Source organism: Hippichthys cyanospilos, chromosome 10, assembly GCF_059441005.1.
Source record: "Hippichthys cyanospilos isolate Australia breed blue-spotted pipefish chromosome 10, RoL_Hcya_1.0, whole genome shotgun sequence".
Taxonomy (NCBI): Eukaryota; Metazoa; Chordata; class Actinopteri; order Syngnathiformes; family Syngnathidae; genus Hippichthys; species Hippichthys cyanospilos.
This window is the reverse complement of record NC_142378.1, coordinates 553,592-577,084: the sequence shown is the minus strand read 5'-3', so window position 1 is coordinate 577,084 and position 23,493 is coordinate 553,592. Positions and strand designations below refer to the sequence as shown.

The 23,493-nt window shown below is 40.8% G+C and overlaps 3 protein-coding genes across 11 annotated transcripts in view; 1 reads left to right on the top strand and 2 right to left on the bottom strand.

Annotated features, from left to right (window-relative positions):
• LOC148416435 (laminin subunit alpha-3-like) overlaps positions 1-12,112 on the bottom strand; it is a 33,353-nt gene extending 21,241 nt beyond the window's left edge. For 5 of the 6 annotated variants that reach the window (XR_015866911.1, XM_088424895.1, XM_088424897.1 and 2 more), the window contains exons 1-23: positions 11,291-12,112; positions 10,470-10,583; positions 9,420-9,532; positions 9,260-9,340; positions 9,069-9,175; positions 8,119-8,175; positions 7,895-8,025; positions 7,693-7,803; positions 6,768-6,879; positions 6,488-6,658; positions 5,061-5,251; positions 4,610-4,729; positions 4,379-4,533; positions 3,895-4,009; positions 3,397-3,493; positions 3,216-3,332; positions 2,718-2,888; positions 2,479-2,630; positions 2,306-2,410; positions 1,524-1,642; positions 1,109-1,289; positions 245-388; positions 14-173 (exon numbers count right to left, since the gene is read on the bottom strand). Coding sequence is in view for 5 of the 6 variants with exons in the window: in XM_088424895.1 (XP_088281021.1) it covers positions 14-173; positions 245-388; positions 1,109-1,289; positions 1,524-1,642; positions 2,306-2,410; positions 2,479-2,630; positions 2,718-2,888; positions 3,216-3,332; positions 3,397-3,493; positions 3,895-4,009; positions 4,379-4,533; positions 4,610-4,729; positions 5,061-5,251; positions 6,488-6,658; positions 6,768-6,879; positions 7,693-7,803; positions 7,895-8,025; positions 8,119-8,175; positions 9,069-9,175; positions 9,260-9,340; positions 9,420-9,532; positions 10,470-10,583; positions 11,291-11,437 (2,971 nt within the window). In the remaining variant the exon portion in view is untranslated. The remainder of the gene's footprint in view (positions 1-13; positions 174-244; positions 389-1,108; positions 1,290-1,523; positions 1,643-2,305; positions 2,411-2,478; positions 2,631-2,717; positions 2,889-3,215; positions 3,333-3,396; positions 3,494-3,894; positions 4,010-4,378; positions 4,534-4,609; positions 4,730-5,060; positions 5,252-6,487; positions 6,659-6,767; positions 6,880-7,692; positions 7,804-7,894; positions 8,026-8,118; positions 8,176-9,068; positions 9,176-9,259; positions 9,341-9,419; positions 9,533-10,469; positions 10,584-11,290) is intronic. The other variant, XM_088424901.1, reaches the window with a different exon arrangement.
• Positions 12,113-12,806: 694 nt separating this feature from the next.
• Positions 12,807-17,140, top strand: ankrd29 (ankyrin repeat domain 29). 3 transcript variants are annotated; one of them, XM_088425538.1, is made up of 10 exons: positions 12,807-12,969; positions 13,178-13,285; positions 13,890-13,988; positions 14,316-14,414; positions 14,481-14,579; positions 14,747-14,845; positions 14,908-15,006; positions 15,123-15,218; positions 15,637-15,735; positions 15,812-17,140. In XM_088425538.1, the coding sequence occupies exons 1-10, from the start codon at positions 12,958-12,960 to the stop codon at positions 15,932-15,934; spliced, it is 933 nt and encodes a 310-aa protein (XP_088281664.1). In that variant the 5' UTR covers positions 12,807-12,957; the 3' UTR covers positions 15,935-17,140. The 3 variants fall into 3 exon arrangements, with proteins under 3 accessions (XP_088281664.1, XP_088281663.1, XP_088281665.1); XM_088425537.1 differs by having other exon boundaries at positions 13,175-13,285; XM_088425539.1 differs by lacking the exon at positions 15,637-15,735 and having other exon boundaries at positions 13,175-13,285.
• plekhb2 (pleckstrin homology domain containing B2) lies at positions 17,141-23,376 on the bottom strand. Of its 2 annotated transcripts, none has more exons than XM_088425540.1 (8): positions 23,123-23,376; positions 20,942-20,989; positions 20,511-20,663; positions 20,330-20,432; positions 19,846-19,885; positions 19,597-19,683; positions 19,395-19,509; positions 17,141-18,413 (listed from the first exon to the last, which is right to left on the bottom strand). In XM_088425540.1, exons 2-8 carry the CDS (start codon positions 20,976-20,978, stop codon positions 18,277-18,279), a joined length of 672 nt encoding a protein of 223 aa, XP_088281666.1. In that variant the 5' UTR covers positions 20,979-20,989; positions 23,123-23,376; the 3' UTR covers positions 17,141-18,276. The 2 variants fall into 2 exon arrangements, with proteins under 2 accessions (XP_088281666.1, XP_088281667.1); XM_088425541.1 differs by lacking the exon at positions 23,123-23,376 and adding an exon at positions 21,782-23,045 and having other exon boundaries at positions 20,942-21,064.
• Between the last annotated feature and the right edge of the window lie 117 nt (positions 23,377-23,493).

Below are 23,493 nucleotides of genomic sequence, written 5' to 3'. Positions count from 1 at the left end.
TACAGCATCAAACCTAAGACGACGTGACCTCCGGCAAAGTGGGCGCCCGTCTCCTGGAGCCCGTCCGAGCAGGGCGACACCCCGCGAGCGCCCTCAGGTTTGCCGACGGGCTGATCGTTCATTCTGAAGTCCCGCACGCAGCCCGAGATGCTCCTCGAGAGGATGTTTGGTCCCTGTGGGAGGACACGAGTCACATGTAATACAAGCGCACAGGTAAGAAAATGGCGCAAAGGTCGACGCTGACTTTAGTGGTCCCGGGGTGACCCCCCAGGTAGACGTAACCGTGGAAGTTTAAAGACGAGCCCTCCTCATTGGGTAAATGGCCGTCGGTCACGCGCATTCCATCTACCAGAAGATGGAACGTAGTTCTCTCCACACTGCACTCCACCTGTCAAAAGAAACATCGACGAAGGCATCATTGGCTTTGCTCACGGCCACAATTTGTCAGAAGTGCTAGAATTACGTGTAGTTGGCTTTCAAATTTAGCAAGACGGTAGCTTGCAACAATACTTTTAACTATCAATACAAATAATAACGATGACGGGCAGGAAAAAAGTGTTTCTGGGCCAAACTGAAACATTTTGACTTGATGGTTTATTTACTTTTGTGCAAAAAAACAAAACAAAAAAAAAACCAGCAAAGGTATACTAACACCACAGTTATACTGTGATTCACCGGCTACTTAACATTATAGCAAAGTGTAATTTCTTCAGTCACTGTTGTTCCACGCAAATACATATTTTTTTTTGTAAATATTTTTTTTTAAGTTGAAGGTTAGTTCCAACCTGTATCAACCTAGTACCTAATAGAAACTATGGTGCTAATAAATAGCTTTTCTTTTACGATTATTAAACATCTTGGTAGCCATTCAAGGTTTAGGAATTTTAACGTTTTGTCAAGCAAGAAAATACAAAATGAAGCAAAAAATGAGAAACAAATGCCGAGTAAATTATCATCTACTAGCAAATTTCATTTTCTGAACTTTATCTACATGACCTTCCAGCTAAGAGGTTGTAAAAAAATTGTAGCACAAACTCTAAAGATAGCAAAAGTAATGGCAAACATCTCGAGGTGGTAATTGCTCGAGCAGACTTTGCGGTCCATTTACTCTGTGCCAGTGTCCGTCGTTTGTCTTCAGCTTGTGGTGGATGACTCTGCGGGGCCCAAGTGACATCTTAATCTTGCCGTTTGTCACGTAGAGAGCGAGCAGGGGCACCGGCCCCTCGCCCTCAACAAAGAGGAGAAGACCCGCGGAGGACTTGGTCTTAACGTCCAGGGAGAAATGAGGCCTGCGTCCATAACAAGATTTGGTCACGTCAGAAAACGTCTGCGGCTCGTATTTGGAATTGCAAAACGAATACGAGGATATTCTTGGCCTAGGGCCCATTTTTTGCGTCCAAGGAAAACCAACGGCGTGTAAGGGTCAAGGTGAGCCGCCTCGTCAGCGGCTTAACGATCGCGACGCCGCGCGGTTTCTGTCCTCGGGAAGGACCTGAGAGGATTACTTTCGAACGTGACATCACCTGTAATTAAGGTCCTGCTGCGGGAGCTTGTACGCTAGCCAGCTGTCTCCCTGCGAGAGCTCGTAGCCGCGGCGGGGCACCCGCTGACGACCGCGCTCGCCGTCTGTTTGGTCCGCGCTCTGACACGATACACAAGTGACGAGTGGAACCAAATGGAAACGCTAATTGGAGCTGCGAATTGGGCGTGAGATGTTGAGAAATTACACAAAATATGTTTGAAAAAGTCTACTGCTGCTTTTTCATGAGATAGAAAATGAGAACGAGACAAATTTTTCCTAAACGTGTTCTTCCATTAGTGACCTATCCTGTACAAAATAAACATAGTACTGTCAAGTGGGTTAAAACTTTTAAACTAACTAATCATATATATATATATATATATATATATATATATATATATATATATATATATATATATTTATTTGGGAGGGTTGTGATGTGTCAAGAATCTAAATAGAAACTATTAATTGCTGAGCTGCACTCAGTTTAGCTTGTGTTGTTTGTTGACTTTACAGAGAGTCTTCACCAATGTAGAATTACAATATACATTCGCTTTCAATGCACTTTGTAAGAAATGTATTCTTTGAGGACGATGGTGAAAGGCAAGTTAAAAAAAAACAGTTATTTTAAGTTCATTTTGGTGTGTGGGAAGACAGAGAACAATTGTCTTTTCTTTTATGTTACATTGCTGCATTGAAATTCAGCACAGCAGAAAAAAAAATATGCCAAGCCACTATAAAATGGAAGGCAACATCGCGTGAGGTAACATGAAAAGGACTTACATGTTTGAGCATTTGGAGGCGTTTGCTTCCATCCGTGGGCACGCGAGCAATTTGCGTGAGTGAGCCGGGATGATCCGGGGTGACGCCTTCCGCTGGTCTGGAAGTCTGAAAATGGCAAGAAAGTTAGCCAAAATGAAGATATAAGTCCGTGCTATGATCTAGAAATACATCACCCTGTTGAGATAGCTCCAGGTGTCCTGGACCAGGTCCTTGATCCTGCTGATGTTTTCTGTCATATTTCCATTAGCTGCTGCTGTTTTGACCAGGGCCTCCACTTGAGCAATTTTGTCTCTCACCACTGGGAGTGTCCAGTCCATACTCCTCACTGGCGTCAAAGTTGGACGATTCTTTCATTGCTGTTTGTTAATTAGCATTCTATTGAGTTTTTTTTTTTTTTTAAAAAGCCACTTACCAGCCTGTTGTGCGTCATTTAAAATGTTGTTCAAAGCCAAAACGCTGTTGTTCAAAGTCAATCTGCCCGTTCCCTGTCTCATATTTGTCAGTCTGCGAGTGACATCATCGACAGTGTCGTTTGTCGCCGAGGCGTGTCTTGCGGCGGACTTTATGAGGACATCCGTGTCGTCTGAAATTAAAACAATATCAACCGAAGACATTTCGGCAATCACCACTCCATAAAGTTTATTATTATTACATCATCTAATAATCAGATTTTTTTTCATAAATTGTTTTTGTGGTGTTATTTCATAATAATTGTGCAAATTATCTAAATAGTTCCAGATGATGTGCATGGCACAGATGTGTTTTATATAGTACAAGGCGCTGTATTTGTGACCTGACATTATGACATGACTTTGATAGCATTAAGAGGTGGATTAAGTGTGCTTGAGTTCCCACGGTATCATAATGATAAAATATATAAAGTGTCAACTCTACACAGTGAACCACTGACCTCTTTTCAGGCTTTTGATTTCATCACTCACTCTGGAGATGTCAAATCCCAAAGATTCTCCTTTGTCTTTATGCCTTTTCATGCCATCTTTGTGTGTGTTCAGTGACTGTGAGAGCTCTGGTGAACAAAAAATGTCATCATGCATCATCTCCACGCTTCAAATTTTTTTTTTTTTACATACTTCTGAAGTCATCCTGGGTGTGATTGGCCGCAGTCCACAAGTGAGCGGAGTTATCTTTGAGGGCCTTCGTCAATGGCATCATGCCCCGCATCACATCCTGATTAAGTAATAGAGCTGGTCTATTATTTGTAGTTTTTCATTAAGTGAGCCACTGAAAACTAGCAGGTCAACCCGTGTTTTTGTATTAGAGTTGGAATAGTAAAACGATCATCTCAATCACTGACAATGACGGATATAGGCATCAAATTTTCCTTTATGGCACTCAAAGTGTTAATTCATTGTTATCATTTTCTGCACTGTAGATTTGGAATATAATGTCCTGTTTTTTAATAAACAAAAGGAAACAAAAAATTGCTTCATTAATCCATTGGTTTAATGACAAAAAAAAAAAAAAAAATCAACAAATTAGTTGATTAGAATACTTCATCAATTGGATTAAATGGAATTGGCGCCTTTTAGTTCTCAGTGGCTCAACAATCCCGTTCATACTTAATTTACCTTTAAGGCTTTGTCAGCGGCCATGTCAGAATGATGTGCTGCCATTGCAGCATCCTCCATGTCAGTCGTGAGGTTGTTTAATGTGTTTAATGTATTGCTTGCCGCGAGAAGCATTCTGTCATAACATATAGTACGGTGGTCAGAAAATCTCATTTTAAAGAGGCCCATATCATGAGATTTGCACAGGTGGAATGGGGGCAGTGCAGGGGTGGAGCGAGGGTCTGTTATTATATTGCCTCGCAAGCCATTTTTTTTTATCTGCTTGGGTGGGGTCAGTGCAGAGAGTGCAGAATAAACGAGGAATTCTTACAAAATGTATCAATAAAGGGTTAGAAAATAACATTGTAACGTGGTAAAACGTTACAAAAAGTTGGATTTCCATGATAGGGGCCCTTTAAGAAATCTAATTGTCAAGGACGGTTCTTTCGAGCGAGCGGGATTGCGAATTCATTGAGTTTTAAATAAAAATGAAGTGCGCACCTACTTTTGCATGTCTGTGGCTAATTTGCCGAGCTCCCGCGCATGATCCTCAGCCTCGCTGATGATCTGCATCTTGGCCGCAACGCGGTAGATGTTATTAATCCTCTTTTGCAGCTGCCGCTTGGCACCATCTAAGAGAGCTGCGTCCTTCTCAAATCCCTACCGTGAAAATGAAAAAAAGAATGGCATCAAAAAGGATCAAACCAAATTTGCTGAATTGAAGACCTCCGCTCACGTGTTTGACATCCTGCAGTTTTGAGAAGATCGAAGTGATGTTGATGAAAAGATGTCTTCTTGTGTTTTCAGTCACTGCGCGGAGGAACCCTGTCTCCGTTGTGGTTAGATTGTGACTATGCTGTCAAGACAAAACATTGAAGTTAACGCAGAGATTAATTACTCATAAATGTGAAGTCGTCTTTTTTTTTTGTTTTTTACTTGACAGCAAAGGGCAAAATGTGTTTCTAAAGGTAGAAATTGTTCAGGAAAAAAAAAGAAATATCAAGTCAATTATAGACAAAACTGTAACTTTAACTACTGATGAGCCTCAAGCGAAGATGGTTTATTGGCGTTGTTTAAAGTTACACCCAAATCCAATCATTTAGAGTCGGTAGTTTTAAAAACACACCCAAAATGCAAACGTAACCTTTTGGGCGGAGATGAAAAATAAAGTCTGCGTTTGAGCTTACCCGCAGATGCGGCAGTGTGGAAGCATTTTTCAAATGGACACGTTTTGCTCTTCTTACAGCTGTTTCTGCACCTGACAGAAGATCAGTCATGCGACTGAGAAGAGCCTGCGACGCCACCAGAGAGTCGGAAGTCAGGTTCAGAGCCTGCCGATTGGGTCTCTCTGCGGCCATCTTGTTCAGGGCGTCTACCACTGACGAAGAAGATATTTAAGGAAGATTTTAAGAAACAGCATTTTCTTTCATTTTAGAGGTGTAATGCGTTGTTGCTTGGATATGAAATCATCAACCATGTTTGGATTGTATTTCAACAATCTACGCAAAGATTAGTGTTGCCTTCAGCATTATGGCTAAAAACTAGCCTTGACATTGTTTTTTTGTTTTGTTTTCATTTTCTTCTTTCAATTTTACATTTGCTGACAAAGACAGCAAATCTTTTCTATTTACCGTTAACTTAAACCGCAGCTCCTTTTATGTAACATTCATCAATTAAATATTTTATTTTATGACTATTTCGGTTCAGCTTTTTTATTTATCCACAAGTCTTTTTGTTATTTTTGAAATGGTTTCAAAAGTCATTTTATGGCAATTAGCTAGCAGCGCGGCAACTCCAAGTACATGTCAACCTCATGCGGCTGGAAAGGGTTTTTGTCTTTTAGAATCGAATCCAACCTGCTGCCCGCTGGTCGGCACTACATTGCTCATCAAAGCCGGACAAACAGACTCAGTGACAGCTTTTTCCTCAGAGGTATTAACACTCTAAACAACAACAAATTAAGAACTTGCTGAAAATTTCAATACTGAATGCACTCCTGCGAAACTGTAATCTCTGTACTATTGTAGTTACTGTTCATATTTCTTTAATATGCACCAATCAGAGCAGCGCATCTAATTTCATTGTGCTGTACTATGACATTAAAGACATTTTCTATTCTTTTGTGTCAAACATAAGAAATGCGTGTGTGTAAATATATGCATATAATTTTTTTCTTATATCAATATTTATTACATACATGCATGATTTGCTTTTTTTATAATATGTACTTTATTTCCTATATTATCATTTTATCAGTATTACGGTTTTTAGAATTCATCAGGAACAGGCGTCTCAAATAATTCATACAGATCCACTTTTTTCCATATTTTTTTAGCATTATCTGCCTCAACACAGATGAAAAGGCTGAGTTCCAAGATAAAATCAGTACGCTGCCACCCACATTTTCAATTTATCCAGTTCAAACTTTAAGAAATGATTGTTAATCAGCAGTTCAAACTTTAAGAAATGATTGTTAATCAGCAGCTATGAACGGATGACCGACCAACTAGCGTTGGCTTTTCTACTTACGTGCCCTTCTTCTAATGCTTTGCTTAAAACGAGAGTTAAACGCATGCAAACGTTGCGCGGTCTGTGAGAAAGCAATAAACGTTACATTTTTTCGCCATCATCCTCTGGCCGCGGGTTCGGCCCCTGGTCGTTGCGTCAAGGCAGACCCTGCGGCTCATTTCCTCCACGAGCCGGTGAGCCTCTTCCATCACCGTGGCCTTGTCTCTTCCGTCGAGCACGATGGCATCTGTAGCATGGCTCGGCGGCTTTATTAAATCTGACCCCCCACCAACCCCCCCCACAAAAACAAAACAAACAAACAAACAAAAACATGAACTGGCACACATTTATTTATGTGAGCTGTTTGCGTCACGATGTGACGTTACCTCGTAATGACCCCAGGACAAACTCATTATGGCCAAGTAAAATCTTGGCTTTTGTTTTTGCTGCTTTGCAACTCTCAAGGGTCTTATCCACACGAGAAGACAGCTGAAGGGCCTGCACAAAAAACAATGGCTGTTTCTCCTTGGCACCCCACTATAACAGATGTTTTTTTTTTTTTTTTTTTTATAGTACAGGGTGAGCACTGCAATGAAGTATATAATAATAATTGATTATAAATAGAATAGTTTTTGCATCATGTTTAAATCATAGGACTCATTCTGATGTCTGTCTTGGCCACAAGGGGGCAGTATAAGACAGTCATGCAGACTAAACGAGGAGTTTCATATCTACTGAAACTTAGTAAGCCGAAGTAATATTTTCCAAGAGGTTAAAGAATACATGCCTAAAATATCAAATTCTTATAGTGTTTTGATGCTGCCATCTAGGTGATGTTCCTGAACTCGTCTCTGGCATTTGCATTGCTACTTTTAAGGTGAATTTACTTTCCAACGGGAAAGCTATCTGGTTGTTATGATTAAATGAATTTGATATCTCAATTGCGACAAAGAGTGGCAGTCAACAGTTTGAAACCTTTGTTTTTAAAGAGACACTCTAAATCGTCCTCAGGTGTGATTGGGTTGTTCTTCCTTGCGTGTCCCGCAATTAGCTGGCAAACAGTTCAAGGCGTCCTCCGCCGACTGCGCGAAGACGGCCGGGATATGCACCGGCAGGTCTGTGACCCAAATGATGATAAGTGGCTGTAGACGACGGTTGAATGGATGTTTTTGAAGAAATGCTTATGATCTTCCCAGACCGCAGCTTAACGCCAAATCATTTGCATTCATCTCTCCTTACTTGTTTTGCTCCCCAAGTCAAGCAATACAAATCGTATCTCGAGGCATTACTATACAGTCAAGTCTTACGCACCCGGCGCGTAAGATGGTCCAGGTCATCTCCGATCGTGTTCACATCTTCTTCAAGCTGCTTAGTTTTTAGCTCCAGATGTCTCCTAGCGCCGCTGTAACTCTTTACTACTCTCTGAAGAAATACAGTAAAAACAACAACAAAAAAATCCTCCAAGACCACCACCGTCTCTGAATTTGGAGAAGTGACGAGGTCGCGGAAGTACCTCGGCGTCAGAGACGACGCCCTGAGGGCGGCTGTGCGTAGAAACAGAAGCGGGGATGTGAGTCAACCCACGCAGGTCGCCCTCGTTGGCCCTCAAGCGGCGAAGCAAAGCTTGAGCGCAGCACTTTAAGGCTGTCGCGGGATAGAACAAGGAGAGACTTCATTACTACTAAAGTGGTCCACCGGCAAACCTTAGTGCTTAGGGAAACATTGAAAAGAGCTCACCGTGGAAGCGATCGTCAGAACTCTTGTTGCTAGGTGAGATGCTTTCTGCGAGGAAAACTAAATGCGTGATCGTCGTCATCTTCACCAACTCAAAATCAATTCATTTCAAAACAATTAAGAACTGAAAGAAGGATTATGACAATATTTTAATAGTTATTTCAAATAGGACTTATTGTAATTCATTCATCTTAAATAACAGTAAGTGGCATAATAATTATAAATATTCTACTCTGCTTAAGTAATATTTTTGTACATATGTATTCATATTTTTAATGCACTTATTTTAAAATTACAACAGTAAAATAGCTCATGTTACCAAAATTTGTATTTGCAATAGTTGTACAAAAATGTAAAACTAAAATACAAAAAGAATGAAACCAGATTAATAGTATTAGTAATAATTTTTTGAAAAAAATATTTTATTTGAATTACAATATATGACTTATTCTCGTATTATTAACGGAAAGAATAATTCCTCATACTTATTATGAATGAAGTATTATTTAAAGGTGTTTTCAGTTGAAACTCTAGAATTGACTTTTTGACTATTTTTCAAATGAAAACAGTAACATTTTTCATAGAGTACAATAACTCCAAAGTAAAAAAAATATATTTTATACTGAATAACTTGAATTAAATAACAACTTTTTAAAGATAGTTTTTAGTTATCATTTTTAATTAAGTTTTTTTTCAACAATTACCCTCTAAAATTGATACCGATACAAAATCATTAAAAAAAAAAAAAAAAAAAGAGATTGACAACGCCAGCATTGATCGATCGTTTAGTAGGTCCAATAGTCGAAGTAGTAGCAGTGATTATTTCAGTCCCTGTACTTCTCTTTTCATTGAGAAAAGTGAAATAGACAGGGCATGGCTCAGCCACGGTAGCAAATCGCACGGCCTTTAAAAGATGGCCTTTGCAGTATTTTCTCATAGTCAGAAATGTTTACCTGCGGTCAGGGAGTGAAAAATGTCCCCGTCGGCGCCTGCGCTGCGCCCGCATGGCTTACAGCCGCCACCTTGCGCCGCTGGGTCGCCACAGTAACCAATCGCACATCTTCAAGGCGGGAAAAGAGGCAAAACCAAATGGACAGGGTTCACTTTTGGCAGAATATGTCAATGACAGCAGAGTGCCACAAACCTCTCACACCTGGATCCGGCATAGCCGCGTTTGCACAGACACTCAAGCATCCCCGAGCTAACGAGGCACGCCAAAGCCCGACTTGGACAGGGAAAGATGCGGGATTAGAAACTAATAAGGTGCGGAGCGGAAAGCTTAGCTCTGGCGAGGACCCGCTTACTTGTTCCACGTGGATGGACACGGGCAAGCGCGGCAGGTTTTTTGGGCGGCGTCGCCATGGTAACCCTCCTGGCATCTCTCGCAGTGGTCGCCCGCGAAGTGGAACCGACAGTTCTGGAGGTTGTTTGCATGACAACGACATGGTGAAACATTCTGCTGCATCTGTACATAGTTGACCCTCCCTCTCACTGACGCGCATTGTTTCTTTCAGTCAAAAGTTTGTAAACGCCTCCGAGCCCAAACACATTAAGAAATAAGGATATCCAAACGACTAATGCTTGTAGATGCATAGCTGTGAACTGAAAGTCAATCCAGGTCATAAAGAATCATGAGTATCATAAAGCCCACTGAGAAAATACCATAGCTGTCATCTGGACGAAAGGTGTTCACTTGGGAGAATCAAAATTGAAAAACACAATTTGCTTTGAAAAACAATGAAATGTCGCTGTATAGTCTGTGACGACGTTTTATTATCTTAGGAAAAGAAATAAAGAAAAACATTGCATTTGAAAGTATTTACAAATGTTTGACAGATAGATAGATAGATAGATAGAGATAGATAGATAGATAGATAGATAGATAGATAGATAGATAGATAGATAGATAGATAGATAGATAGATAGATAGATAGATAGATAGATAGATAGATAGATAGATAGATAGATAGATAGATAGATAGATAGATAGATAGATAGATAGATAGATAGATAGATAGATAGATAGATATAGCTGTTAACAAGCCATATGGACATGTAAAAAGCGTAGGATTGAGACATTCAATAATGTGACGTCTTCCTAACCGTTTCAGCAAAAAGGAGGCTGTTAGAATTGCTTTTTGTTTTCTCAACTTCTTTTAAACGCACACTGTTATTTATACACAATCCTGTCTCGCCAACTAGTGGCCAAAAGTGAAATTACCTTGAAAAAGTGTGAGCTTGTGATGTGCATAAATAGCTACAATTATTTCATTTAATGATTCCGTTTTTAAGAAGGTAACTTGCAACTTAAATAAACTTCCCATCGTTAGAAGTGTTAGCGTGTGTGTACCGACCACACATTTCCCCGTGAGCTCGTCACATTGATCGGAGAGTCCGTTGCAGCTGCATGGCACGCAATGACCTCGGCGAGGCCCGTTCCACTCCTTGTAGAAGCCTGAACTACACTTCTGTGACACACACACACACACACACACACGCAGTTTGATTGTGGGTCAATAAACACAAGCAAACACCGCAACACAGCTTGACCCAACTCCGACGAATCACGGCACAGTAATCAGAGCGCAAAGTGATACATTGCACCTGCGTGTGCTGTTCAAGTGTTGTCAGGCTCACTAGGGACTCTATTTATCACCGGGCGCGTAGACATCGAGTCAGCGCTCAGAACGGGAGAGGGAAATGTTACTTGATAATATGAAATGCGCGCACTTCAAAATGGGCCTTTTGTGAAGCTTGTCATAAAAAGGATTGGGGTTTTTTTTCCATTTCAAGGCAGTTTGTCCTTTGTTTGGTTTTGGAAGAGACACTTTATTAGATACATCTGTGTGGAGGAATGCCGGGGGGTGAAAGTGAAAATGCCAAGGATCTGTTATTTATATATATATATATATATATATATATATATATATATATATATATACATAAAAAACAGTTCTAGCTCAAACATTTGATATGGTAAACAAAACACAACAAAACACATGAATTTTAAAATTAAGGGTAAGTTAAGAGTAACGTTTGTTCAATGTTAAAATAACATTTTTAATGTGGTGCCGATCCAAGACAGGATTATCGCTTCGCGTTATCTTGGTATCGCCGTTTTCATCAAATGCCGCGTGATCGTGCGGGGTTACCTAATGAAGTCAAGCCACATTACCTGGGCAACGAGGCTTCCCGTCCGGTCCTTCGGGGATGAATCGCAGAGCCTTTTACCGCCTCGCGGTCCCCGATGCGCAGCGGAGGGCTGAATCCATGTCAATGAAAATACCAACAACCAAAGCCGGAATACCAAATACTTGTGCATTTTTCGACGACAGGTGGAGCTTTCCCGCTCAGACAATGAGGGAAAGAGGAAGGAAAGGAAAGGGGTGGTAGAGTGCAGACAGGTGTCCGTTGGGGTTCAAGGGTCAATGAGGTGTGGTTGCTTATTCGGGAAGAACAGAATACTGCTTGAACTCAGCGGCAGAGTCACCAGAGTTCACCCGCCTCTTCGTCCTAGGCTTGAACGATACATCGAAATTGTGATTTCGATTTTAGCTTGCATCTACCTTTGAAATGTTCAACTCGAAGAACAAATCATGCGCAACGCAGTGCAGTGAGTTGATAGGTTCCTGACTTGAGGAATGCACCGTTTTTTGCTTACTTGGCAAGCATACGCTTTATGATTCTGGTGTGCCGTTTCCGAGCGTGCTTTAATGACACACAGTTCGAATTTACTGTAAAAAAACAAAACGCAATTATAGAATTACACGTGTTGTAGATTTAAATATAAATTATGCATCGTTTTTAAAACATTGTTAGCGCTAATGCTAAAGTCAAGGTAAGACCCCATTCATATGCTAATCGCCAATTAGCATCGATTTAAGAAGTGATATTCCTTCAAATTACAGATATTCACCTTCACACACAAGCAGTGTGAAATCACACACGCACGGGTCAAATCTCAGGATTCTATAGCATCAATTATTTCCAAGCTGTGAAAAACGAGGTCATTAATTAGCGTTAAAGAGCATCTGTCTTCTTTTCTCATTCTAACTTTGTACTCCATACATTCACGGCACCACACTGCCCCTACAGGTCAAAGCACGCAGGAACAACCGATTTGTTTTGGGGTTTTATTTTTCGACAATTGCTTTTATGTTTACGTTCTCTTTTGTAATTATATTTAAAGTATTTTTTAAAGGATTTTATGGAATTGAATTCCCCTAAAAGATTCCCTAAAAGATGCAAATATCTCAAGTTTTTTTTGTGGTCGTGCCAACCCGTATTTTTACTTGCCTTGCAGGAAATACAATAACCGAGTTCCCACGCCGGACCAGTGTCCCAAGACTTGCGAAAATAAAATGATAATAAGGTAAGGATAATGGTTATTCAAGGCTTCAACTTGTGCAAACATTCAAGGCATGAAAATGCAAATAGGCTCGTGATGTTTACAAGGTCATTTTGTACTTCACAAAAAGAATAGTGTTCAAGGTGGTAAAAGCGAATCAGTAAAAGGGGTTCTGATTTCCCTCCTGAACAATAATGACAAAAAGTCACTATACTGTAAAGTACTTGAATAAAACACTCAAACGGATTTTTTAAATGGAAAGGCAGTCCGATAGAATGGAGATTTCTGTGCAATTTTTCATGTGTCATCAGCGCCCTCCAGTGGCCGTAAGGGTGTAGCTCCGTGTATGTGTGTGCAGCACTGCGGATGAAGAGCGCTTGTTTACTCCTTGGCACGCTTGCTGCCGCATGCCTGCTGTGGTTGCGCGGACGCCAACACATCACTGCTCAGAATGAACCAGAAGAACGAAACATGACAGCGTGAAAACCTGCAGGATGTCTTTCAAGGTAAAAACAAAAACGCATATAATGTTGCTCCCTCCCATAGCGTCTCCCACATCATGTTTTCCCCAAGGTGATTGGCTGCTTGCATGCGATGATGCAAATCCCACTGGGAATGGGCATGCTTGTGTGCAAATGTTGCCTTTAGATCTAAATTGGCTCTCCACTCATCTCATGCAAATTGCGTTTTCTGTTTGCGCGTGTCATCCAGAAGGACACGCCGCTGGCCAATGCCGTGTTCTGGGCTGCCCACAAGGGGAACGTGGCTCTTCTCCAGCTGCTGCTCAACAGTGGACGAGTGGATGCAGACTGCAGAGACAAAGTACGAGCTCGAATGATGCAAAACACACCCTGAGAATAGCAACAGTATTTTCAAATGTAACGTGTACTTGGAATGAATGCAAAGATAACAATACATGGATATTACACAGTGTGCAGAATATATACATTTATACGTGTGAAGTGGTTTCACAAAATCATGCATGTGTCTCCGAAAATGAAACTGAGATATTTATATGTTCTAATTCTACATTTAATTTACTTTAGAATTGTATACAGGACAGAGAAATAGATCAAACACTGATGAAATTACAGAAATGTTAATGCTGCCAAGTTGAAATCTCTTGTTTTGGAAAAAAAAAAAAAAAAACACGCTCAAGTTTTGGCACATTTAATCCCTCGCTTTCTTGCATTTCATTACAATGTACAAATTAGTTTTGGTGGCTGGGAAATAAAAGTTGAGACCTTGAGGAGGTTCTTTTTGTAGAAATCCCAAAATAGACGTCTCGAAAATTTGCACTTTTGTCAATCACTAAAATATAAATGGAATATGATCTTGTATAAAAGATTGTGGTTTGTTAACTTAATGATTTGTATATACACATATATGTGTGTGTGAGATCACAATGATGCTTCCCATTATTCAGTGTGGAACAACAGCGCTGATGGTAGCATCCTATGGCGGCCACAGGGAGTGTGTTAAAGAACTCATCATGCAAGGGGCTGACATCAACTATCAAAGAGAGGTATCATGGAAACATATTAGTACACCCACACGGATGAAGTGGAGTTAATGTCATTGGTGGATCTACTTGTGGAAGTTCTGGCCACAAAAAAAAGAGAAAACGATTTTATTTTCACTCACAGAGGCAGCACTTCGGCATCAAGCTGTCTGGTAGCACCTGTCAGTAAATGTGCTTTTACGGTAGATGTATGTACTCTGCGGCTTAAAAAAATGGCGGCTCTTCTCGCAGGCTACCATCAAAAGCATTGGAGGAAAATCAGTGTGTTGTTAGGTCACTGAGTTTTGTAGGTATGTTTTGAATATTCATGTTTTTTACGGATCTCTGCAGACAGGTTCTACTGCTCTGTTCTTCGCCTCTCAGCAAGGTCACGATGACATCGTGAAGCTCCTCTTTGAATTCGGGGCCTCCACGGAATTTCACACCAAGGTATTCCTCTGTGTGTAATTGGTGGAAACGACATCATTGCTGTGGTGACATTTTGTCTCGTGGCAGGAAGGAGGCACTGCTCTTACCGCCGCCTCCCAGCATGGACATGCCAAGGTGGCCGAGACGCTGCTGAGAAATGGCGCCAATGTTCACGATCAGCTAAACGTGAGCCACGATCTTGGTTCCTGTGACGATTTCTGATCCTTAGCAAGCACTCTGGATTTGGCCACTAGGGGGCAACATAACACACACACACATACATATATACAAAATGATAATACATGAATGACTTTTTGTTTATTATCAATTGCTTTTGTTTTCCTTTGTCATAGGACGGGGCCACGCCGCTTTTCCTCGCTGCTCAGGGCGGCCACGTGAGCGTCATCCGTCAGCTGTTGGCGTGCGGGGCCAAAGTGAACCAAACAAGAGAGGTACCAACATCTTCTCTATCTCACTTTTACTCTCTGAATTAGTCGGCAAATCTGTCGTGCAGGACGGCACCGCACCCCTGTGGATGGCGGCTCAAATGGGGCACAGTGACGCCGTCCGAGTGCTCCTCTTGCGGGGTGCAGATCGAGACGCCTACAGAGAAGTAGGCGCATTTTTTTTTAAAACTCCATTGCCGTTGACTTGACAGCTATAGACGTGTATATATATATTTGTGTGTGCTTTTGGCATTGGATGCTCATTTGCTTCGTGTGTCACAAGGACGGCTCCACTGCGTTATTTAAAGCGGCTATGAAGGGACACAGCAGTGTCATCGAGGAGCTCCTCAAGTTTTCTCCTTCCCTTGGTCTCCTGAAGGTACACCAACATCATGTGACGTCTACAAAAATGTCAGTTGTGGGGTCCTTCAGTAGAGACTTAAAGGGATGGTACACTCATGTAGCAATTTTTCATTTTTCAGTCGATAGCAAGTAAAAATAAGGGTTAACTTGCATATATATATATATATATATATATATATATATATATATATATATATATATATATATATATATATATATATATATATATATATATAATTTATTTTTTGATCAAACTCAGGGGGCAGACATTTTGCTACATGTTGTCAACTGAAAATGACCATAATTGCTCAGGATTTAGCTAAGGGCCGATCATGGCTGACCCGCTTTCTGTTGGGTCACGCGACCTTCGCAAGCTGAGCCCCCGATCGGTCGTAAACATCATCCGGCATATGTTTGACACGCGTGGTCCACAGAACGGCTCTACGGCCCTTCACGCTGCCGTCGCGGGCGGGAACATCCGGAGCGTTCAGCTTCTTCTCGGAGCGAACGCCGACCCCACGCTCGCCAACGAGGTCAAGAGCTGAAAAGTCCCTAAAACAGGAAGCGACGTCGACATCACTTCCTCTTCTCCTCCCCCGTGCGTTACAGAACAAGCAACTCCCGGCCGACCTGGCCCAAAGCCAACGCATCTTAAGGGTTCTGCGTCCCAAAGTCTTGAACGCGATGACAGACGACGATCCTCGTTCCTGTCTTGGGGTCTGCCTGCACTAAAGTCGAATCTTGAGAACACGATACAGCGGTGCCTTGAGGTATGAGTGACACACCCGATGGGTTTAGTAAATAAAGAAAGATGCATCGAGCTGTTTATCTCCTTTCCAAATGTGTTCACCGTAAAGCTAAACAATGATAAAAGCAAGAATGTTACGTGTTTAAAACAAACCACTTAAATTAGCACCTGGTCCGCTAGCTTAAGACTAATGCTAACACAGGCAATAATTAGCATCTGTTATAAAGTCATCAGGATGTTTGCAAATAAACAGTGCAGCAATCTAGGCAGACAATACGTACCATATTCTTTAATTTCTCGGAAGAATTCTACTTCATTCACAGACGCGACACGGCTCATTGCAACGTGATTGGCTGAAGTACAATTCGGCCTTTATACTGCCCTCAGGCGGCCAAAGTGTGCAAACACAGTTGTACAGAATGAAAACGTGTTTACTTCTTTTTAACCACAGTCAATTCTATCATTGCTGTATTTTTTTGAATACGTAAAACAGCATAATATAGTGCTATTTTTCTGGTTGAAAAATACAGTACATTGCAGTTTTAGGGGGCATGGCAGAGCTACAATTTAATCCTACTTGTCTCTCAAGGTACCGTATGTGATGTCATGACTGAATGTTAAATGTTGTTAGCTAGCACAAATAACACAAAGCCAAAAATTTGAATCACGGCCTCTATTTTTTGTCTTGATTTTTTTCACCCCGTTTACTGTATTTGCCTTTTCAAACACAAGCAAAAGTGTGGCTTTGATGATGTGAGCCTACACGTTATTGGATGTAAATAATTCAGAGAGAATTAAACAATTTGATTTATCATTACCATTTGTGCCAAATGTGTACAGCTAGGGATGTCAGAACCAATCATTGGTGCTAAAAAGCAGACATAAAAAAAGGATGTTGCACATTTTGAATCATAGTTTTCTCATTCTTTTTTCTTGCTATCTTTAACACAAGCTTCCCCTCTGTTTTTATTGATGTGATCAAGAGTATGGGCCATTCATGTTTTGATGACCTTGCATGATGTTTTTGTTTTTCTGCAATGACTGTTTTTTGTTTGGCAATAAATGGTGGCCAAAATCAGTGTGTGGTATCCCAAAACGCACCCAAATGTTCTTTTGTTTGACAATTTTGTTGTGTCCTGCATTGTGTTCTCTGAACAAAGGTCTGAAATAAACACAAAGTCATTCACGAATTATGATTTTGTGAATACATGTAATTGTTAAAATACATCTCTTGGATGAAACAGACACTTAGCAAGAATATTTATATTTTAGTCATTTTAGCGCAATGTCACTTTTAAATATTAACATCCTTCATTTAGTGCTATTAAGTACATTTTTACTAAGAACAGATCAAGAGTTAAACTTGGACCGATTTGAAATGATATGCTCAACAAAACTGAACAGAAATGTAACTGGATCCCCAGACAAAAAATACAAAACAAAAATCATCTCAAAATGCTTGAAATGCAACACAACGCACAGGAGCTGCCAGTATGACACAAAATAATGAGAATTTAATATCGCTCTTCACGCCTCAAACAGCCTCCGAAATGTAGCGACAAACCAAAGTACAAAGTCATATGGGACCTCATGTACATAGGACATCATTTAGGAGTGTTGTTGGTGTACCTAAAAATATGAAATGAATTTGTGCTAATTGACTATTTAAGCTCATTTACAAGGAGTGGGAATGTGATGTGTATATATATAAACAGTTCTAGCTCAAACATTTGATATGGTAAACAAAACACAACAAAACATATGACTTTTAAAATTAAGGGTAAGTTAAGAGTAAGGTGTGTCCAACGTTTGTCCAATGTTAAAACAACTTTTTTTTTTGCCTATAATTTGTAAAGAATCTTCCCAAATCCCTACATGTTGTATAATTAATTACGTGATTAATTTACAGTTCAACCCAAAAATGTTTTGTTTGTTTGTTTGTTTGTTTTTTGTATGTGTGCAACGCCACCAGGGCTACCAGGGATAGCAAAACCGTTGACAATAAACAGTACAATATGAGGAATACGATTAATGTTTAAATCTTTCTATGTGCTTTATGATGAAGTGTTTCTAACCCAGAACCTCTGGCTGTGATGCAAACATGATATCCACGCGCATCCCGGCGCTGTCCTTTATCCACACTACGTTTGGTTAAAGCCTTATTTCAAAATACGACAAATTATTTATCGTTTCAAAACTATATTACACACACACAATACGTCTGAGAAAGTGCAAGAGTTCATGAAATATTTTAGGACTGTCAAGGAAGCAGATTACCGTGGAGTAGAGAGGATTACATTTTCTTTTACGAAGATGCAGAAAGCACTTAGAAGATGGAGAAGAGCGAGCCCAACGCCAGACCGGTGGCCGCTCCCGCGAGCATGCCCATGGCCACGTCGCCGCCGTTGTCGTGCTGGCGCTCCTGAATCACCACGTGGTTGACGCCGGGTGAGCCGTAACCACCTACCGGGTGTGAAAACGACAGTCGCGGTTATTAATTGACTCATTCGCTGCCAATGACGGCTATAGACGTCAACGGTCACTTTTTTTCTGGGCCGGCAGACAATGGCTTGATGTACTGTAGATTTTGGTTTTGGTTTTACTCTATCTGAAAGTAGTATTTATTGTGTCGGTATTTTACCAGGTCAGCGTTGGATAAACTCAAAAATGTATTGTTGAGCAGTTATGAAAAAATGATTTGATTATTTGAATTATAGGAGCTACAAATTAACAGCGGAAATCCAAAGTGCGTTGTTGACGCCAAAAGAAAATAAATATAAGAGATTTACGGGAACATGCAACATTGCAACTAAGCTGGAAATAGTGGAAGTAAACTCAACCAGCGGGGGGACGTTCTGGTAGTTGTATTTTATGTATTTCTATGTGGGCAAATAAGCCAAAAAAAAAACATGAATCAAATAGAGTCTTTGTGATATTTTTTTTCTTATCAACATAGACGACAAAATAAAACACATTCAATTAGAAATGACCAACTTTTAAACATGTTTGGACATCAACAGTTTTTGTTCTTACTTAAATTTGAACTGTGCTTAGCAGCACACGAGTCCCTTCCTCTAAATCTCTTCCCATAAATGGTCCTTGAGACAAATTTATCGGCTGAAACAGCACATTTGATTCAGCATGATTTGTTAACAAGTGATGAGCGGGAACAGCAAGCGTGACAGGCTAATATCAGCACTAACGTGTGCAGTCATTCAGGTCAATCACGCCAGCCTATATGGAGCACTCGATTGCCGCTATCACTTCACTAACCATATAAAAGGTGTCAGGTTAGCATAATTTTGTTCAAAAACAACAACATAAAGAATTCGGATGCATCTTTTATGTTCTCAATACATTGCCAAGGTGTCGAATCAAGACAGATTCTCAAAATCTGGCGACTCGCACCCTGGTGCACACAAAAAGAAAATTCCTAAAAATGACCTTGGTATTGGTAAGGGTAGGCAACGGCGTAGGGCTGCCCGTCTGCGGCATACATGATCTGTGTGGCTTGTGGAGAAGCAGCCACATAATCTCCGTACTGGCCCTGAATGTAGTACTGACGGGGGGGGGGAAAGGAGCGTGAGTGTTCTCGCAAGCCTTGGCGCACGTTACGATCATCTAATGACTTGAATTGCGTATTTACCTGGGGAGGGGGGGCATATTCCGAGTATGGCGGCGGAGCAGAGGACATCACCTCCGGCGTGAATCCCACCTGAGGAGCCGTGACCATCTAAGGATGATAAATAAGAGCGGGAATGACAGTTAAATAGACTTTGGACCGTCTGGACTGGCGGCTTCAGTCATTTCAATTTAGATCCTCCTGAGTGTCCGCGTATTTATTCACTTTTAGTCCAGGAATGTAACTCCCATGAAGTATAATCCTAAAGCTCACCGTGTTAATTCTGGCATCCTGCAGTGCCATAGTCCACGCCCTGTAATGAAAAAGAGGCGGCCATTTTCAGACCAATCGTGAGTTATGGGTAGTTAGTTAGTTGTACTTTCCTAAAAACAAAAATAACTGTTGCTTAAACACTATTCTACTAACACTTTGGGTGCCATTGACGTAAAAGGACGCCAACGGAAATCCTACAGAGGAATGCCATCGACGGAAATTGAAGTCAACTCTGTTTTTTTTGTTTCCTAATGGGGATGAGCAGAGAAAAGCTTTTGGGGAGAAAAAAAAACATGAACTATAACCCAAACTGGCTTGCCAGTTCTCTTTTTTAATGGCTGGAATGAAACATTCTGTATATCTTCTTGTTGTTTACACCGATGTGTGCGTTTTTATGAATTGTTCATTTTTTGTATGAATTTAATGCTAGCTGTTTTATTTGAGATGCCAATAAATGCGCTGAATGAGTTAAAAGGGGTCTTACAAGGCATCATCCGCACTGTCTGCACACAGGCTGATGACCCGTCCATCCCTGCACACAATCTGCAGTAAAGCATCGTGCGTCTTCCCGTCCGGCGGGTTTAACTCTGCCGCATGAGAAAAGAAAGACGTCACAAAGCGAATAAAACAATGTGGTGACAGTCAGGTGTCGAATAAAAGGACACCTTGACACGCAGCAGAATCGCGAATGTTGATGCAGTCCACCCTCATGTGGATGTCGTCCTCCATGTCCCGCCGCTGCTGGTCATTGTAGAAGATCAGGCGTCCGTCGGACCAAAGGTCGAACCAGTTCCTCTTCCAGCGCCGCAGTATGGTGCCTGTTGAGGTCAAGCTGACGCGTTAAAATAAACACAAGGAATCTGTCCGAGTTCTCTTGCCAAAAAGAAAGAAATAAAATCTTAGTTTTAGTTTAGTTAAACGATATTTGTGCATATCCGGTTTTTTAGTTTTAGACAGTCATTTTAGACAGTCATTTAACACCTGAATTAAAGTGGTGTCATTTGGGGACGTGTGATCTGCATAGTCTTTATAATCCACATTTGTACTCCGGCGGGTTATGAAGGTGCAAGTTAAATGTTGTGCAAATGATACTTACTTTGCCTGTGAAGCCAGCCACTCTTCACCATAGCCATGTTGCAAGCACCTAAAACACACACACACACACACACAGTCCATCCAGATAAATTGTCCGATTTTGCTTAATCAGTGGGAAGATGAGAAGAAGGAAAGACTAAAAAGAAGTCTGCGGGATCAAGGGCATTTTCCATTCGCGCGCCAGTACTATGGAATGCCCTACCTATGGAAGTTCGCGCAGCCACCTCGGTAGAAATCTTTAAATCCCGACTAAAAACACATCTATACTCAAAAGCATTTAGTTAAATTAGCCTGTCTGCAGCCTTCTTCTTTTTTCCTGCCCCCCTCTTCCGGCCGGGAGAGGGGGCTAGCTAGATGGTGAGGGTTGACTTGACCGCCTCCATTGGGTCCTGCGCTGGTCGACCATCACGGGTTAGGAGTCTAGCCGTCTGCGGTCCACCTGGCTGGAATGCGGGATGGTTCCTGCCCAATGGCTTTGCCTGCTGTCAAGACATCACTGCACTATATAGCACAATATGTTTTCTGTAATTTATATTGTTTCTGTGTTCGGTACATGCAGCATCCACTTCAACCTGTGGGCCTGGAAGGGGGCTCCTCCCACCTGTGGTCCCTTCTGGAGGTTTCTGATTTTCCCCAAATTGGGGTTTTTGAGTTTTTCCTTCCCCTTCTGGGAGCTTTGACAGGGGATGCTGTTGTGTACCTTACATTGAAAAGATGTCTCTGTATGACCTCTTTTCATTCTGTGAAGCCCTTTGAGACTTCGGTGATTTAGGGCTATATAAATAAAATTTGATTGATTGATTGATTGATTGATTGATTGATTGATTGATTGATTGATGAGCCATCTCCTGTAACTACCATCTCTTTGGTCATCCGTTTATGCCGGTGGCACGCAGAGCCAAGATCTTCTTAAATAGAATGCTGTGTGTTTTATAAAGGTTACGAAACGTTTTGACTCAAATCATTGTGGACGTGACGGTGGGTGTGGTGTGTCCAAACAAAACCTTATGACCACTGCGGCCTTCCCACAACATCTCATGTGTACTCTGCTAATTCAAATTTGTTCTGCGAGTTGTTATAGATCATGAGTAGAAACGCCAAGATTTTTGAACCAATCGTAGCAGAGGTATGATGTCACGTATGCTGTGATCATGACCCCTCTGGTCAAATGGCAAAAGGAAACTTGCAATTTCTCCTTTTTCATCTGTAATGGCTTCAAACAACAAGGTGTATGTTATAGTTGTAATATATCTGCTCTGGCAAATGGGTCCACATGTCATCATATAAAGTTTTGTGTGATTGACAAATATTGATATTGCGTGGTCAAAAAAAATCTATTTTGAGATTTCTCCTTATCCTCACGAAATATTCAAAGTTGTATTGAGGTTGCGGCCATAATCACATTTTTTGCCCAATTTCAACTGTTGAGAAGTAAAATTTCCTTTTAAATGCAAGCTTTTGAAGACTTAAAATCTCAGATGATGTCTTTACCTTCTATTGAAATGTACTTTCCAGTGATATATGCAATTAATGGACGACTGTTATTGCAACTGTTATTGCTGTGGTCATGACTGGTATTGTTATCAATTGCAATGTCATTATTAGTTTTTCGAATATTTACTTTCCTCTTTCTCGCCCTTCTGAACTTTAATTGAATTCAAGTCTGCTTTCTGTCAATTCTTCTCCAGCACATCCTTGCAAAAGAGAATTAAAGTAAATCTCAATGGATATCGTCCTGGTTAAATAAAGGCTTAAAAATATCATCAGTTCTTGAAAGTGTGAGATCAATATCCTTTTCCTTAAGTGCTAGGTGCTGTGGAACATAGAAAAACGTGTGCACCAAAACTTTGTGTTTTTCTCAAAGGTGTGAGTTTCAAATACGCATCATCCAGATTGCTGTAACTTAATCAATATTTGAGCAGCCTCCAAATACTGTATGCTATTCTGACGGAACTTAAGTGTAGATAGCAATATATGAATAACTACATTTTCTTTTCTTTTTTTGACACATGATCCTTTTTCTCCATAGCCGGCTACAAATATTGTGTTATGCATCCTTGACGGCAACAGCAATATTAATTCACGTTTGTTTGACCCTATCCACAAATAAGAGTTTAATCCATCGGACTATGTCCGTGGTGTTCAATTTTTTGAGTATTTTTGTAGAAAAAGTCACACTTGCCTGATTTGTTGTCGTTGTGGGAATGTTATGGAGGCTTCAACTTGAAACCTAAATGCGGAAGTGCGATGTTTCCTAAAAATAGATAAATAAATAAATAAAAGATGGCCTCCTCCCGACGATAAACGTCAGTCAGGTTATTTTAAGAATTGTTGCGTTAAATCTTCAAAGGCCGCTTGAATGAGCGCGTTTACTGCCCGATTACGAGTGAAATATTCACAACAGGAAGGATTAATTTTCGATGACGTAAGCATCAGCTGACAGTTTTGGAAAGTGCTAGCAAAAAGAAGGGTGTCCTCGTTTATGCATCATTTTTCTTACGGTGGTCACGTGGCCTCTATCATCCTGCTCAATAGCAGTTGTTATTGTATTTT

What these genes read in the sequence shown, in the direction of transcription:
- ankrd29 (XM_088425537.1), top strand. An exon ending in ATGCAGACTGCAGAGACAAA is followed by an intron (nt 13,286 to 13,889) that starts GTACGAGCTCGA and finishes CCCATTATTCAG; the next exon opens with TGTGGAACAACAGCGCTGAT. An exon ending in ACATCAACTATCAAAGAGAG is followed by an intron (nt 13,989 to 14,315) that starts GTATCATGGAAA and finishes GGATCTCTGCAG; the next exon opens with ACAGGTTCTACTGCTCTGTT.
- plekhb2 (XM_088425540.1), bottom strand. Translation starts at nt 20,978, where the DNA reads ATGGCTATGGTGAAGAGTGGCTGGCTTCACAGGCAAA. An exon ending in GACAGTGCGGATGATGCCTT is followed by an intron (nt 19,886 to 20,329) that starts GTAAGACCCCTT and finishes TTTTCATTACAG; the next exon opens with GGCGTGGACTATGGCACTGC. An exon ending in AGGATGCCAGAATTAACACG is followed by an intron (nt 19,684 to 19,845) that starts GTGAGCTTTAGG and finishes TATCATCCTTAG; the next exon opens with ATGGTCACGGCTCCTCAGGT.